The sequence below is a fragment of the Sinocyclocheilus anshuiensis genome, unplaced genomic scaffold (genome assembly GCF_001515605.1).
Source record: "Sinocyclocheilus anshuiensis isolate Anshui unplaced genomic scaffold, SAMN03320099.WGS_v1.1 scaffold1463, whole genome shotgun sequence".
NCBI classification, from domain to species: domain Eukaryota; kingdom Metazoa; phylum Chordata; class Actinopteri; order Cypriniformes; family Cyprinidae; genus Sinocyclocheilus; species Sinocyclocheilus anshuiensis.
This window is the reverse complement of record NW_015536784.1, coordinates 533,451-547,415: the sequence shown is the minus strand read 5'-3', so window position 1 is coordinate 547,415 and position 13,965 is coordinate 533,451. Positions and strand designations below refer to the sequence as shown.

The window sequence follows — 13,965 nt, the reverse complement described above, 5'->3', positions numbered from 1 at the left end:
AATAATAGGAATTGTGCTTAATTCCTAGTTAATTTTAGTTCAGCATTTGGTCAAATGAGAAAGTATTATTGTTGTTGTTATTAATTTTATATATGTTATAAATAAATTTTATATCTATTCTAAGCCTAAAATTGGATTTGTGTTCTATAAGTGAAATATAATGTTTTTTTTCTTTTCAATTTCACACTGCAGATACTCAGACGTTTGCAGTTCTTCCCTTATATTATTCCATTGATGTCTCCAACATCCATTTGAAATATAGTTTTTTACAAAAATGTGAACATATGACCAATCTAAAGATTTTTAATATCACAAAGCACAATTTCAGTTGTGTCCAAATTTTTTGTTTGGTAGTATGTCTAGATATCTGTCTAGATTTTACTTTTTTATAGTGTTTAATCAAAATGTTTTGATCATGAAAAGTTGGCGTTACATACCACAATGGAGTCAGAGAGATTGAAAAGTACGAGGGAAAAGCAATGCCGGTGCAGAGGCAGAGCAGTTTAATACATTTCATGATAGATTACTAAGGTATTTTTTACTTGAATAGTAAATAGGTTAAGTAAGACTTGACATATGTTTAGTGCCTCATGATCAAGTCTATAAAACTCGGTAAAGATTTTCTCAGAATCTCAGAAACAGCCGCCATTCACAAAGCTCTACTCATTCCCCACCTGTGTTCATGTGACATGTTTGTTTGTGAAATATTTTGCCTAATTTGATTATTCAGCTATCAATAAAAGTGTAGTTCTTGCAGCACAATTCATTTGAATACATTTAAATCAGTTACACAAAATTCCTCAGATTTTCCCCAAATAAAATTTGTGTAAAAATACCATCTAGGTCTGCTTATGACAAACAGTGCGTGTCCGACTTGAAGCACAGAAAAGACTTTGCTGGTGTGCTTCTATGCAGTGCTTATGTAATCGGAGAGGCTGATGGAGTCTCTGTTGTGTGTGTTACCCAGTTAAATCAGGACGTGCCACTCCAGCCCACAGCAGAGGTGTAGGGGTGTTTGTGCTCTCCTGACTTCAGATGTTGTCTCTGCACAAAGATCTGTTTTTCACTATTTAAAGAACAGGATTTATAGAGGCATTTCTGTTATTCTCTCAACATTGTGAGTTCATATTTGGTACTGAAAGTGAAAAGTGAAAGTGATGTCATGTGGCCAAGTCTGGTGACCCATACTCGGAATTAGTGCTCTGCATTTATCCCATCCAAAGTGCACACACACACAGCAGTGAACACACACACACCGTGAACACACACCCGGAGCAGTGGGCAGCCTTTTTTTTTCTGCGGCGCCCGGGGAGCAGTTGGGGGTTCGGTGCCTTGCTCAAGGGCACCTCAGTCGTGGTATTGAAGGTGGGAGAGAGCGCTGTACATTCACTCCCCCCACCTACACTCCCTGCCGGTACGAGACTCGAACCCGCAACCTTTGGGTTACGAGTCTGACTCTCTAACCATTAGGCCACGACTTCCCCTGGATGATACAGACAGAGACTGAAGGGAACATTGCTTTTGGGATGCCCCAGACACGTCCACCCCGGACAGACCACCCCGGAGACCTTCTCATTACATCTATACCCTCATGTCTGTTTTATGTCAGACGGCCCCTCTGAACATAATGTTAAAAGAGTAGCTGACCCAAAAATGAACAATCTGGTATTATTTACTCACCCTCATGTTGCTCCAAACTTGTATGCTGTTATTTCTCCCACTGAGCTCATACACACAAGCATTTTTACATATACACTACCATTCAAAGGTTTGTGTGAAAACAAGTGTTTTATGCTCGCCAAGGCTGCAGCTATTTGCTTAAAATTCAGTAAAAACTGTCAAATATTGTGAAATATTATTACAGTTTAAAATAACTGGTCTCAACTTGAATATATTTTGAAATATGATTTATTCCTGTGATCAAAGCTGAATTTTCAGCATCTTTACTCCAGTCTTCAGTGTCACATGATCCTTCAGAAATCATTCTAATATGCTGATTTGCTGCTCAACAAACATTTCTCATTATCATCAATGTTGAAAACAGTTGTGCTGCTTCATTTTTGTTGAAACCATGATGATTGTTTTTTTCAGGATTCGAAATAGAAATGTAAAAGAACAGCATTTGTTTGAAATAGAAATATTTATACATTTAACAACATAAAAGTCTTTACTGTCACAGTTATATTTTCCATACAACTAAAAGCTCCAAAAAGGGAAAAAATGTTTTTGTCAAATCTTTTGTTTTTTTTTGTAAAGAAAAATATATTTGGGTTATAACAACATTTGCAACATAAATAATGACATTTACATTTCTGGCTAAACTTTTCCATATAAGTAACAATAGTATTTTGATCTCACCCATCTTATCATGGCGTTTAGTACACTTTCCTTGTCATCAGGTTCATCTGTCTTCATATTTGACCCTGTCAGCCCTGTAAACACACTGGGGCAAGTGTAATTGTGCCTGTACTTCTCTTGTGTGTAAATATTTAAGTTAGAGCTGAGCGTTTGGACGTTAAATGGAGCGCTCTGGAACAGGGTTGAGGTAAGGGTCAAGAAAGATTACGCTCACAGTCAGCAGATCCTCACAGCGCTGTGTGCCTTTTGAACTTGTCTCTGAAGCCGTTGATGAAGAGGGTGTCAAAGCTCTATGATCCTCATGGAAGTGTCATGTACGGTAGTGATACTAAATGTGTGTGTCAGCTGAATACGGTGTTACAGAGTTTCCTAACCAGTCACAATGCAACAAGTGTCCAAGTAATATGTCCTTATTGAAAGTGAAATGTTGCATGAAGCATCAAAACCGCAGCCAATCAGGCCTTAAAAGAAGTAGACACCGTATTTTATTTGACATGAAAACAAGCCTGTGTACAGTCCATTCAGTAGATTGAACTGTCTTTCAAAGTACAATCTGAAATTGGAATTGGGAAATTTAAATTGGGGAAGTCGTGGCCTAATGGTTAGAGAGTCGGACTCGTAACTCAAAGGTTGCGGGTTCGAGTCTCGTACCGGCAGAGATTGTAGGTGGGGGGAGTGAATGTACAGCGCTCTCTCCCACCTTCAATACCACGACTGAGGTGTCCTTGAGCAAGGCACCGAACCCCAACTGCTCCCCGGGCGCCGCAGCATAAATGGCTGCCCACTGCTCCGGGTGTGTGTGTTCACGGTGTGTGTGTGTTCACTGCTGTGTGTGTGCACTTTGGATGGGTTAAATGCAGAGCACTAATTCCTAGTATGGGAAACCATACTTGGCCACATGTCACGTCACTTTTATCATGGCGTCTAACATGACTAAGTTACACAAAGAATTTTGGACCAATGAGATTCACTGTGGGTGGGGCTCTAAAATCGAGCAGCCAATAAAATATTGCTTGTCATTTGTCATAGTGTGGCTGGTTTGGACAAAACGAAGATTAACATAGAAGAGAGAGAATTTATCACATGATGCTTGGTTAGGACACTTGCTATGGCATCTCTCTCTCTTTTTTTTTTTTTTGAAGTCAAAACCACGAAGGGTATGCATATTAGGAAATATTCTAAAGTCTATAAATTGTCTTATTTTTTTTTTTGAATGATGCCAATAAGAATGACGTCATCGTAATCCTCATGGCTTCCCACACATTTCATACTGGTTTTGATTGCAGAGCTTGGGAGGCCCTTGGTCTTGTTTGACCTACCTCTGCGCTGACTGGCAACCAGACGCGGGCCTTCATTTCCCCCCAGTGTTTTTAAATCGTTCTTGTGGTGCCTCCAATCCTACATGACCTGTTGTTCTTGGCCAGACAGACCAACTATTTCAGGCCTGTTTCTCAGCAGAGCTCAAGGCCAGCGGTCTGATGGTTGGTTACAAGGTCAATGTTTGGATTCTGTTGAAGCCACATCGGAGCCGCATTAAGAACCTAATGTAGAAATGGCTGTTATAAACTCTGTGCCCTATTTAAAAAACTAAGAATGTTTTATTAATAACTGAGGTTATTTTGAACTATAAAATTGTCCTAAGGTTTAAGTCGCTCATAGCTCTTAAAGAGATGATTAAAATAATCATGATTAAAACCCAAAATAAAAATTGTTTACTCACTCATGTTGTTCCAAACCTGTATCACTTTATTTCTTCTGTTGAACATAAAAGAAGATATTTGAAGAAATGTTTTGTCTATACAGTGGATGTCATTGAGCTCCAGTGTTTGGTTTCCAGTGTTCTTCAAAATAAATGTTTATGTTCCACAAAGAAAGTCATACAGTCAACATAGTTCCTTTGCTTTCTGAAAACAAGTTTGGAGTAATTAAATGATGACAGAATTTTCATTTTTGGGTGGAGTATCCCTTTAAATCTCATGTGCGTTGTGACACGCCAAGTTAGAAGTCATTGGCACCACACATTGTTTCTCATGTGTATCATAACACTTTAAATGATTTTAAACAACTTTTTAAAGTTGATTTCTTTTTAACTCTTTTTCCCATTCTTTTTAAATTACTTTAAATGAATTTGTGTTTTCTGTCAACAGTTACTTTAATTTTTTTATTATCATCTACACAAATCAGTGTGAATCTAACACAAAAACACAGTTTGTGGATCGGATTAGTTTTTCTTGTTTTAGTTATGATATGTGATATAGTACTGGTGGTCTATCAGACATAATGTATTTGTCCTGATCTAACAAATCTTTCATCCTCTGCGGTCCTCAAGCAACACGTGATTGATTGAATTTTGTGTGAGTTCAGAGTTGAAAGAAAAACATTCTGTCAGTGGCCTCTGTGATTGGAGGAAACAGTACAGAGTCAGGGCAGAGGATGAAACTCACTTTAATGAGGTGTCTGCGGAGTACGTTTACTCACATACTGCTTGAACTCTTCAGTTGTGGGGTTACTGCCTGATAAGGTAAATCTGGCTGTGAGTGCATTGTGTTTGTCTGGTTCTGTCTATCAAGAGCTTATGTGGAGAGACAGAGTATCATACTGACCTTATGAGCTTCTCCTGACCGACAGGATTCAGGTCATGTCAGAATAATTGTATTTATGTGATGAGTGAAACTCTTGATTTTATTTGACTTTTTTGGCTTTGTTTACACTGCTCTGATTTGTTTTTCAAATTTAATCTTTAGGACTGACAGTCTAGGCTGAATCTACAGCAACACGGCAAAATAAACTATAATTCATCTGATTTGTGAGTTTGGAGTCTGAATTAAAAGTTATGAGAAAAATAAACACATTTTTGAATCAGTCTAACAAATTGCTTGCTGTGCCTGTCAAGGCGGTTGCTGAATTAATGTTACTCGCTGGATGAATGGATATTTATATCATAATGTGTAGTTAGGGTTACATTACTGGCCGAAAGTTTTGAATATTCAAGATGTTTCAGTGAATTTGAAAGAAGTCACCATGGCTGCATTTATTTGATCACAACTGTTTTCGACACTGATCATAATCAGAAATGTTTCTTGAGCAGCAAATCAGCATATTAGAATGATTTCTGAAGGATCATGTGACACTGAAGATTGGAGTAATGAAGCTGAAAATCAGCTTTGCATCACCGGAATAAATTACATTTTAAAATGTATTCAAATAGAAAACAGTTCATTTAAATTGCAATAATATTTCACAATATTATTATTTTTATTAAAAAAATGGTGAGCATGAGACTTTTTTATATTCCAAAATCTTGACCGGTAGTGTACATATGCACAGAAAAGTTCTAATAATTAGTTTTAATATGTTGCAAAAACGTGTTTCTGTAGGACACTTCCTCTTCTTTGAGTAGCGTGCCGGGATGGAATAGAAGATGGATGAATGGAGTAAGAACGGGGTGCGGGAAGGAGTGTGTTTATATACGGTACAGAGCGGATGTTTGGATTGTCTGAATGAAAAGAGCCCAACTGTTGTGACGACTCTGTACAGTGTTATTGTCGAGCTTAATTGAGCAGCTAAAAGCTTTTACTCTGAACTGTTTATTGCTATCTCAACACTGTTTTCATTTTTTTTTCACGCTCATTAAATAAGTCAAGGTACTTTTGTATTTGTTGAATATGATGTACACAAGTGTACAGAACCAGAATATTGACATCAAAATTTGAATCTATTGGTTATATAATATATTCATTAGACTGTTACAAATTTGTGATTCATTAAAAAAAAGTCATTTGTTCACGAATCAGACTACTCATATCGTGCTGCGTGTTTAGTTTTTGCATGCAGCCAGTGAAAACAACAATATCAGAACTTGCTGTTTATTGTCTCTGTATTGTATTGCAATACCTAATCTCATGACATTAATTTCAGACCAAAAATTCATAATGTGTGTAAAATACAGTTTCTTTTGCTGTAGTCCCATTTAAGGGTAAATGGATCTCATCCCACAGGGTACCTCTGAACATTTTCCTTTGTAAAATATGCGCACTTGAGTTGCATAATACCATGCTGAGCATATATTCTCCCAAATTTCACATGCATTCACTTGGGTTGTCTCTTTAAATGCTAATGTATTATGCAACCTGTTTACCCTAGAGGACCATTTGTGCTGATTTAGAATTTTGGCTGAACTTGAATTTTAAACTCCAAGCTTATTTAATTCCAGGAACTACTGTTTGCAAGCAAAAAATAAATGAAGATATTCAGTATAAAAATATAAAGTAAGCGTTCGTTTTCCTCTAACAGGGTAAGTGAAGTACCTTACTGGGACAGAAACTGAGCATTGAGCGCCTGAAGGGGTTTTCCAGGGAATGTTTTTTCTTCTTTTTGAGTGGAAATAAAAACTCTGTGTTTGGTTTTGGGGGTGTAGGCAGGGACTTCATACGGTTATGAGAGAATGTCCAGAACTTGCTGTTCACGGGTCTCGTCTGCTCTTCATTTATCATAATTTATTGGATGTAATGTGATGGACTGCCAGTTACCTCTCTTTTTCCCCTCTCCATTTTTTTTCTCTCTCGCGCACTCTTTTGCTGTCTGTCTTCCTCGCACTCTATTTATCCTGCTTTATCTGTCTGCACGCTGCTATCGTATTACAGTCTGGAGAGGCTAGCATCTTTCTCCATTACAGACAAGGATCAGATCTAATCAAATACAGAACATACAGATCTGTACATTTATAAAGGCCTCTTCAGCTTATTGTGACCCCAACAAGTATTTGGACATTTTTTTATTAACGCAAATTTCATTTATATGAAAGAAAGCCAAATGTTTCACAGATTAAGTTTGAAGACAAACAATAGATGTACTATTCGAAATGAAGACAAAATATTGTGGTTGGCAATGTCTTTTGTTTGCAGGTGTCATTTGATTTTATATATTGCATAAATGCAATGAAATTCAGACCTTTTTTAGGCATTGCATAAGTGTTCAAATACTTTCTGGGACCACAGTACGCCAAAAGTACAGAGTGCATCTAATCTGTTTCCTTTTTCATTTATTTTTCCCAACTTCTCTGCTTAAAGGAACTTCTTAGCCCAGGGTGGATTTCCCTACTAGTTCAGGCTGGTTTATACTGGTTAAATACCGTGATGCTGGTCAAATGGCATGATCTGTAATAACACAACATATGCTGGTCTTCTCAGCAGTGTTTGCTCTTTTTTTTGTATTAAAATGAGAGAACAGTTTGGGTGCTCAAGTTTTATATTTCATTTCTCTTTTCCACCCCCCAGTCTCCCCTTTTCTCATTCCCTCAATCTCCCACAAAACCCGAAGCCAAGTTTGAACAGTGTCTGTGTGCCGGATGAGTTTTACTGGTTATATTACAGGGAAACAGTGAAAATTAAACCATACCCCCTATGTGTGTGAAATGATGAGGGCTACTTTACATTACCCAGCATCCCCATGAAATCTCTGTCAGCTGGCTTCCAGATGAGGCACTTCACAGAGTCAGAGCCATGAGCTGGTGTCAGATCTGTTAATAACAATCATAACTTCCCTAGCAATATATTGCTCCTCATCTGTCACTCTTGGCCTGGAGTTTTGCAGATCCTGGTGTTTATTTTCCCTTATGTTCTTCCAGCGTTATTTAAGGCTGGTGGCCTATAGTTTGTGTATTTCTGTCAGTTTGTGCAATATTACATTATTTTCCCAGTGCTTTATGCCAAAATTTAATTTAGCACCACTTTTTTTTTGTCTACTCCGTTATATTTCAATGTATTTTAGTATGTTCTTTAGCTTTATTAACAGTGTTTCCTGCACAGGGCTGTGCACCATTCAGGATTGAATTATTCAGTTCCTGAATTTGAATTGAGGTGGCAAACAAGATGCAGAATTGCAATTTGAATTTGAATTGAAGGAAGTAGAATTCCAATTAATTGCAACATTCTAAATCGTCCTTTTTAATTTGAACTTTAACTGAAAAAGCTAAATTTAATATGTTGGAATCCTACTTCCTTAATTTGCAGTTCCACATTTTGAATGTCAAAATGTCTTTAAATTTCAAAAACATTCAAAATGTTGAATGTGAACTTGACAAAGCCTTGTTTCATAGTGCCGTTGCTCAGTGCTACTATGTGAGTTGATTTGAGTTGACGTTGTAATGCTTCATTTAGGATAGTCAGCCAGGCCTTGTGGTTTATTCTCCCCTATTTTAACCTCCTGCTGCCATGGAGGGCCATTTTCAAGCTTCCACAAATGATTGCTCTTTTTTTCTTCTTCTTCAACAATTCCTGTTTTAACCACTCATAGGGGAAGGTGTTGGCGTCTTGACTGAATATGCAATGTGTGTCAGAGTTTTGGCTTGCTGGAGTGAAGCCCTATAAACAAATGGGAACCAACCAAGCTGTTCCTTCAGTGAAGGAGTCATTGTTACACGTTTCTGGCTGTTCTGCTCTGAGACGCTGGTTTTGGAATGGATTTGCTTCTATGTTTGTGACGATTGAGGTCAAGCTGCAGCAACCCTGACTGACCCTGTGTCGTTGCCTACGGGTGGAGAGATGCTTTTTCATCATCATACCTGGCTAATTGTGAGTCAGAATCTGCACCTGACCCTCATTTGAACCTTTGAGTTCAGACCATGTGTACTGATGTTTATCCCTCCACCCAGTGACTTTTGTGTCAGTGAAGGATGTAAAGTTGAAGTAGCTTTGTTAGTTGGAGGGTTGCCTTCCTTGGCTTTATTTTTAGGCAAAAGTGAAAATGTGCATTGTGCTTCCCTGCGCAAATGTCAAAGCTAAGGCGTTGTGGTTGCTTACCTGGGTGTTTATTCTGCCTTTGTAAGGTTTTCATTTGTCAGACTCTAAGGTAGCATTTCATGTACACTACCGTTCAGTGGTTTGAGGTTTTATTTTTTATTTTTTTTATTTGTTTGTTGAAAAAACCTATTCAGCAAGTATGCATTAAATTGAGCAAAAGTCACAGCAAAGACATTTAGATTATTACAAAAGATTTCGATTTAAAAAAAATGCTGTTCTTTTTCTGTCCTGAAAAAATATATCGCAGTTTTCACAAAAACATCAGCAAAACTGTTTTCAATATTGTCTTATATTCTGAAGGATCATGTGACACTACTGCTGAAAATTCAGCTTTGCATCACAGGAATAAATTACATTTTAAAATATATTAAAATAGAAACCAATTAAACTATTTGAAACAAAAACAAATTTAAATTGTAATAATCCACAATATTAAAGTTTTTACTGTTTTTTTAATATAAAGTTTAATATAATTGTAATTAATTTATGCATTTTTTAAATAAATGCAGGATGAGAGACTACTTTACATGAGGGGGGGAAAAAAAACTCCAAACTGTTTAATGGCAGTGTATCCTTCATGAATAAGACAATCCCAGAATGCATTGTATAAGCTAAGTGAAAATCTATTTATAAAGCACATTTTAAAACCGCAGAACTACTGCACAATAATAGGGGACACAAAATTAACAAGTCAAAGAAATGGGGAAAAAAAAGTGTTTCTGACTATGTTGAGCATTTCAGATAGCTAACTTAGAAGGTAGTTGCCTATGTACCAGTAGCTAGTACACAGCAAGGCAGCGTGCTAGGAAGTTCAGAACAAAACCTTAGACTTAGTCTGTAGTTAAGTGGTGACTTCATGGGAACAAATGGTCTTACATTTTTAGTGATCCTGCAGCACTTTAGTTTTTTTAGCGTTTGTCTTTTCGGAATCGAATTGAGAATGCATTTTAATGTCCAATTCAGTTCCTGGATTTGAATTTGAATTGAGGTGGCAAACAAGATGCAGACTTTCAATTTGAATTCGATTGCAAGGAAGAAGAATTCTAATAATTGCAACATTTTTTTTTGAATTTCAAAGTTCAAAATGAGTTTTAGAATTTTCGTTTTTCAGGGTTTGTCTAACTCTTCTCCTCTCTGTGTACTTCTGTAGGTGACGCTTGTGCGCTGAAGGAACTGGGCAGGGTGTTAGTGCTCCACAGGAGGACAGTGATGCCCTATGCGGCGTACGCCCGTAAGCGGAAGGGTTCGAACGACGAGAAGGAAGTGGAGCAGTATGCTAGTTTGGTGGGCCAGACGTGTGCAGAGAAAATCCTGCTCTACAGAGCCTAGAGTCCATTCATACCTTACAAACATCTGTCTCACTCTTTCTCTCTGTCTTTCAAAACATGTAAGTGTTTGTCCTCTTGTACGCTTGTCTGTTTATTGTCTTCCTGATTGTTTATTTGTCTGCTGTTTCCTCTTCCAGAAGTCTTTTCCCCATCTGTGTGTACAGTTTTGTTCTTTTTTTGTACTGCTGTGCATTGCTTCACTCACCCAGGCTGTCGAAATCTCTTTGAACTCTACTTTTAGATTTTCTGGCCAGCAGCGCTTTATAATAATCACACTCGCACACATGCAACACGCAGCCATGCTCACGTGTTATCTCATAGTGTATCCCGAAAATATTACTCATTTACAACTCCCCAATCACATCTTAACTAGCCATATAACAAGAAACGATGTGCGATAGGGCAAACTCTCATTCTGAATCTGTTTGGTTGGGTATTTCTAGATTGTCGTGACCCTGAAACGTTTGGCCTTTGGTGACATAGATCACCGCTTTCCCAAAGTCTTAAATGTTCCCGATATTCATGTTCTTCTAAAGTGACTAATACTATCCAAAGCGGCTGCTATGACACATGGTCATATGTTGAAAGACTTGTTACGGGCTTTGCTGGAGGGTTGAATCAATCCATATTCCTGTGGAACAGATTTTACTTTTCTCACTTTGTCTTTCGGTTGAAGTAATAGCGTGAGTGCTTTTATTTTAATATTATTAGTTTCTTTCAAACTAAATAAAAAAAAAATATATGATCTGCTGGTGTGGTCTCAATTTGTTGCTGTTTGTGGGACTGGAAACAGCAGGTTTTTTGTGTTTGAGCACTAAGCGTCTCTTGTCCAGCTGTAGGTGACATTCTCTGGGCCAAACTCCAGTCCTCGTTCCTGTGCTTCGGTCAGATCTAAAGAGTAACGTGTGAATGCTGATGCACTGTGTTTTGTCAGAAGGAACTGGCTCTGGTGAGAAGGGGTGGGTGGCCTTGGTGTTGAACCAAGAGCGAGAGCCAGCTGTAGATCCAGAGAACGTGCGAAATGAAACAGCGAGACCTCGGCAGGAGTCACCTGACATCTGATGCAGTTCATTATGTCTTTGGATAGCCACACGAATATGCTTAGTCTCAACTTTTGACGATCACAGCTTTTTCTGCCCAAGAACAGCCCACTTAAACAGGAATAGTTTGTTTGGCTGACATTTAACCACAGTTTTGTTTTAAAAGGTGGGTTTATCGGAAAAAAGTTGACATCAATTCAAAAGTATTGAGTTTTTGAAAGATGTCTCTTCTGCTCACCAAGGCTTTGATGTTTATTTGATCATAAATACAGTAAAACAGTAATATTGTGAAAGAGTTTTACAATCTAAAATAACTGTTTTCTTTTTTAATCTATTTTAAAATGTAATTTATTCCTGTGATGTAAACCTGAATTTTCAGCATCATTACTCCAGTCTTCAGTGTTACATGATCCTTCAGAAATCTTTCTAAAATGCTGATTTGCTTATTATCATTGTTAAAAACAGTTGAGCTGCTTAGTATTTTTGTGGAAACTGCGATAGATATTTTGATCTTTAGAAAGTTCAAAAGTATCACTTTTGTTCAATTCCATGTATCCTACCTTGCTGAATAAAAGCATTAATTTCTTTCTTAAAAAAAAAAAAAAGAAAAAAGTAATACTACAGGTCAATGTTTTTGTTCATTTTCTTTTGTGTCTGATTCAAAGATTTGATGCCATTAACCTATTCAACTTTGGTGAATCTATTGATTAGTTCTTCATATGTGTTTGTCTAACCATGACTTTGTTTCCAGGTTAACTGGTACTATCCTGTGCACCCTGACTTCTGGAAGTCACACAAGTCGAAAAATCACATTAAAGCTTGTCAGAGGAAGCAAATGTCATTTTTGTGTGCAGTATGCATCGGATGTTTTTTGGATTGTACTGCCTGTGGGTGTTTCGTCTGAGACTGCACGTCTCTTGTATTCTTTGTAACTTTTATCTTTCTCTCTTAGTCTCTCAGGCCTCTATTGGCGCTGCCGCAGTGTGTTAGTGTCTCTGCGCTGTGTTTGCTGAACTGTGCCAGCGGAGCTCTGGAGCCAGGACTGTAAAAACACCAGGCATCACTTTACCATTTTAGAAAATTTGGCCATGGTGTGTTTAAGAGGGCTGTGAGCCACAAGCTATTTGTGTTGACAGACCAAATGATTCAGGTTGTCCTAAATCGTTTAGTCCTGATTTAGTGTCCCCATCAGCACTGATATGCTCCTCATAGTCACATTAGTGTTATCATCTCATTAACTGATCACCATTTAACGGTTTAAATTCATAAATATAGCTATGTCTTAAATTGCTTAAAGGAACAGTTCACCTAAAAATGAAAATTTGCTGACAATTTACTCATTTTCAGACCATCCAAGATATAGATGAGTTTGTTTCTATATAGGAACAGATTTGGAGAAATGTAGCATTGCATCACTTGCTCAGCAATGGATCCTCTGCAGTGAATAGGTGCCGTCAGAATGAGAGTCCAAACAGCTGATAAAAACATCACAATAATCCACACCACTCCAGTCCATCAATTAACATCTTGTGAAGTTAGGAGCTGTATGTAAGAAATAAATCCATCATATAGATGTTTTTTTATCTTCAAAACATTGCTTCTAAAACAAAAGTCCTCTATCAATAATATTGCTTTCTCCAGCAAAAAAAGTTGTTTTGTCTCTATCAGGACAGAAATCTGCACAGATCAAACACCATTTAGAAACGAATACAGTCCAAAACAGTTCTAAACAAATATGTGGATGGCTTTTAATGTGAGAGGACAACAGGTGATGGACTTTTTCACTGAAGGAAGCATTATTATGGATTATGGGCTCATGTTAAAATGCCTTAGTGATGGATTTGTTAATTGATGGACTGTGGATTACTTGTGGATTATTGTAATGCTTTATCAGCTGTTTGGACTCTCATTCTGATGGCACCCATTCACTGCAGAGGATCCACTGGTGAGCAAGTGATGCAATGCTACATTTCTCCAAATCTGATGAAGGAACAAACCCATCTACATCTTAAATGGCCTAATTTTACTTATTTATATGTACTTATTTCATTTGCTCCTTTAGAAGCTTTTTTCCCCACTTAGGATTGTGGAATACTGTAGACGGTGAAGGATGCATCTATATTGCTATCAAAAATCGCATGAAGTCATACGAGTAAAAAGGATCTCATGTATTTAGAGTCAGATGTACCTTGATTCCCTCATTCCTCTGTATACTGCTTGCAAAGGTATAATTTTTCAGGTTTCGGAGTGCGTCCAAGATCACTACTGTGACCCACGCCGAGGCTGCATTCTGCACAATCCGTTTTACCATCCTATTTCAGTAGAGGTAAACGCTCTGATATTGTTTAAAGCATATGTTGGTAAATCCCGTCTATTGCTCTGATAGTGTGCAGTTTGATTTGAAGAAATGTACTTGGATTTAGTAGCATTGAGTGGTGA

The 13,965-nt window shown here is 37.6% G+C and overlaps 1 protein-coding gene across 4 annotated transcripts in view; it reads left to right on the top strand.

Annotated features, from left to right (window-relative positions):
• Positions 1 to 11,209, top strand: part of LOC107655512 (arginyl-tRNA--protein transferase 1-like) — a 112,483-nt gene extending 101,274 nt beyond the window's left edge. For 3 of the 4 annotated variants that reach the window (XM_016443027.1, XM_016443036.1, XM_016443018.1), the window contains one exon: positions 10,309 to 11,209. In XM_016443027.1, coding sequence (XP_016298513.1) covers positions 10,309 to 10,487 — 179 coding nt within the window. In that variant the 3' untranslated portion in view covers positions 10,488 to 11,209. The remainder of the gene's footprint in view (positions 1 to 10,308) is intronic. The other variant, XM_016443009.1, reaches the window with a different exon arrangement.
• The last annotated feature ends 2,756 nt before the right edge of the window (positions 11,210 to 13,965 follow it).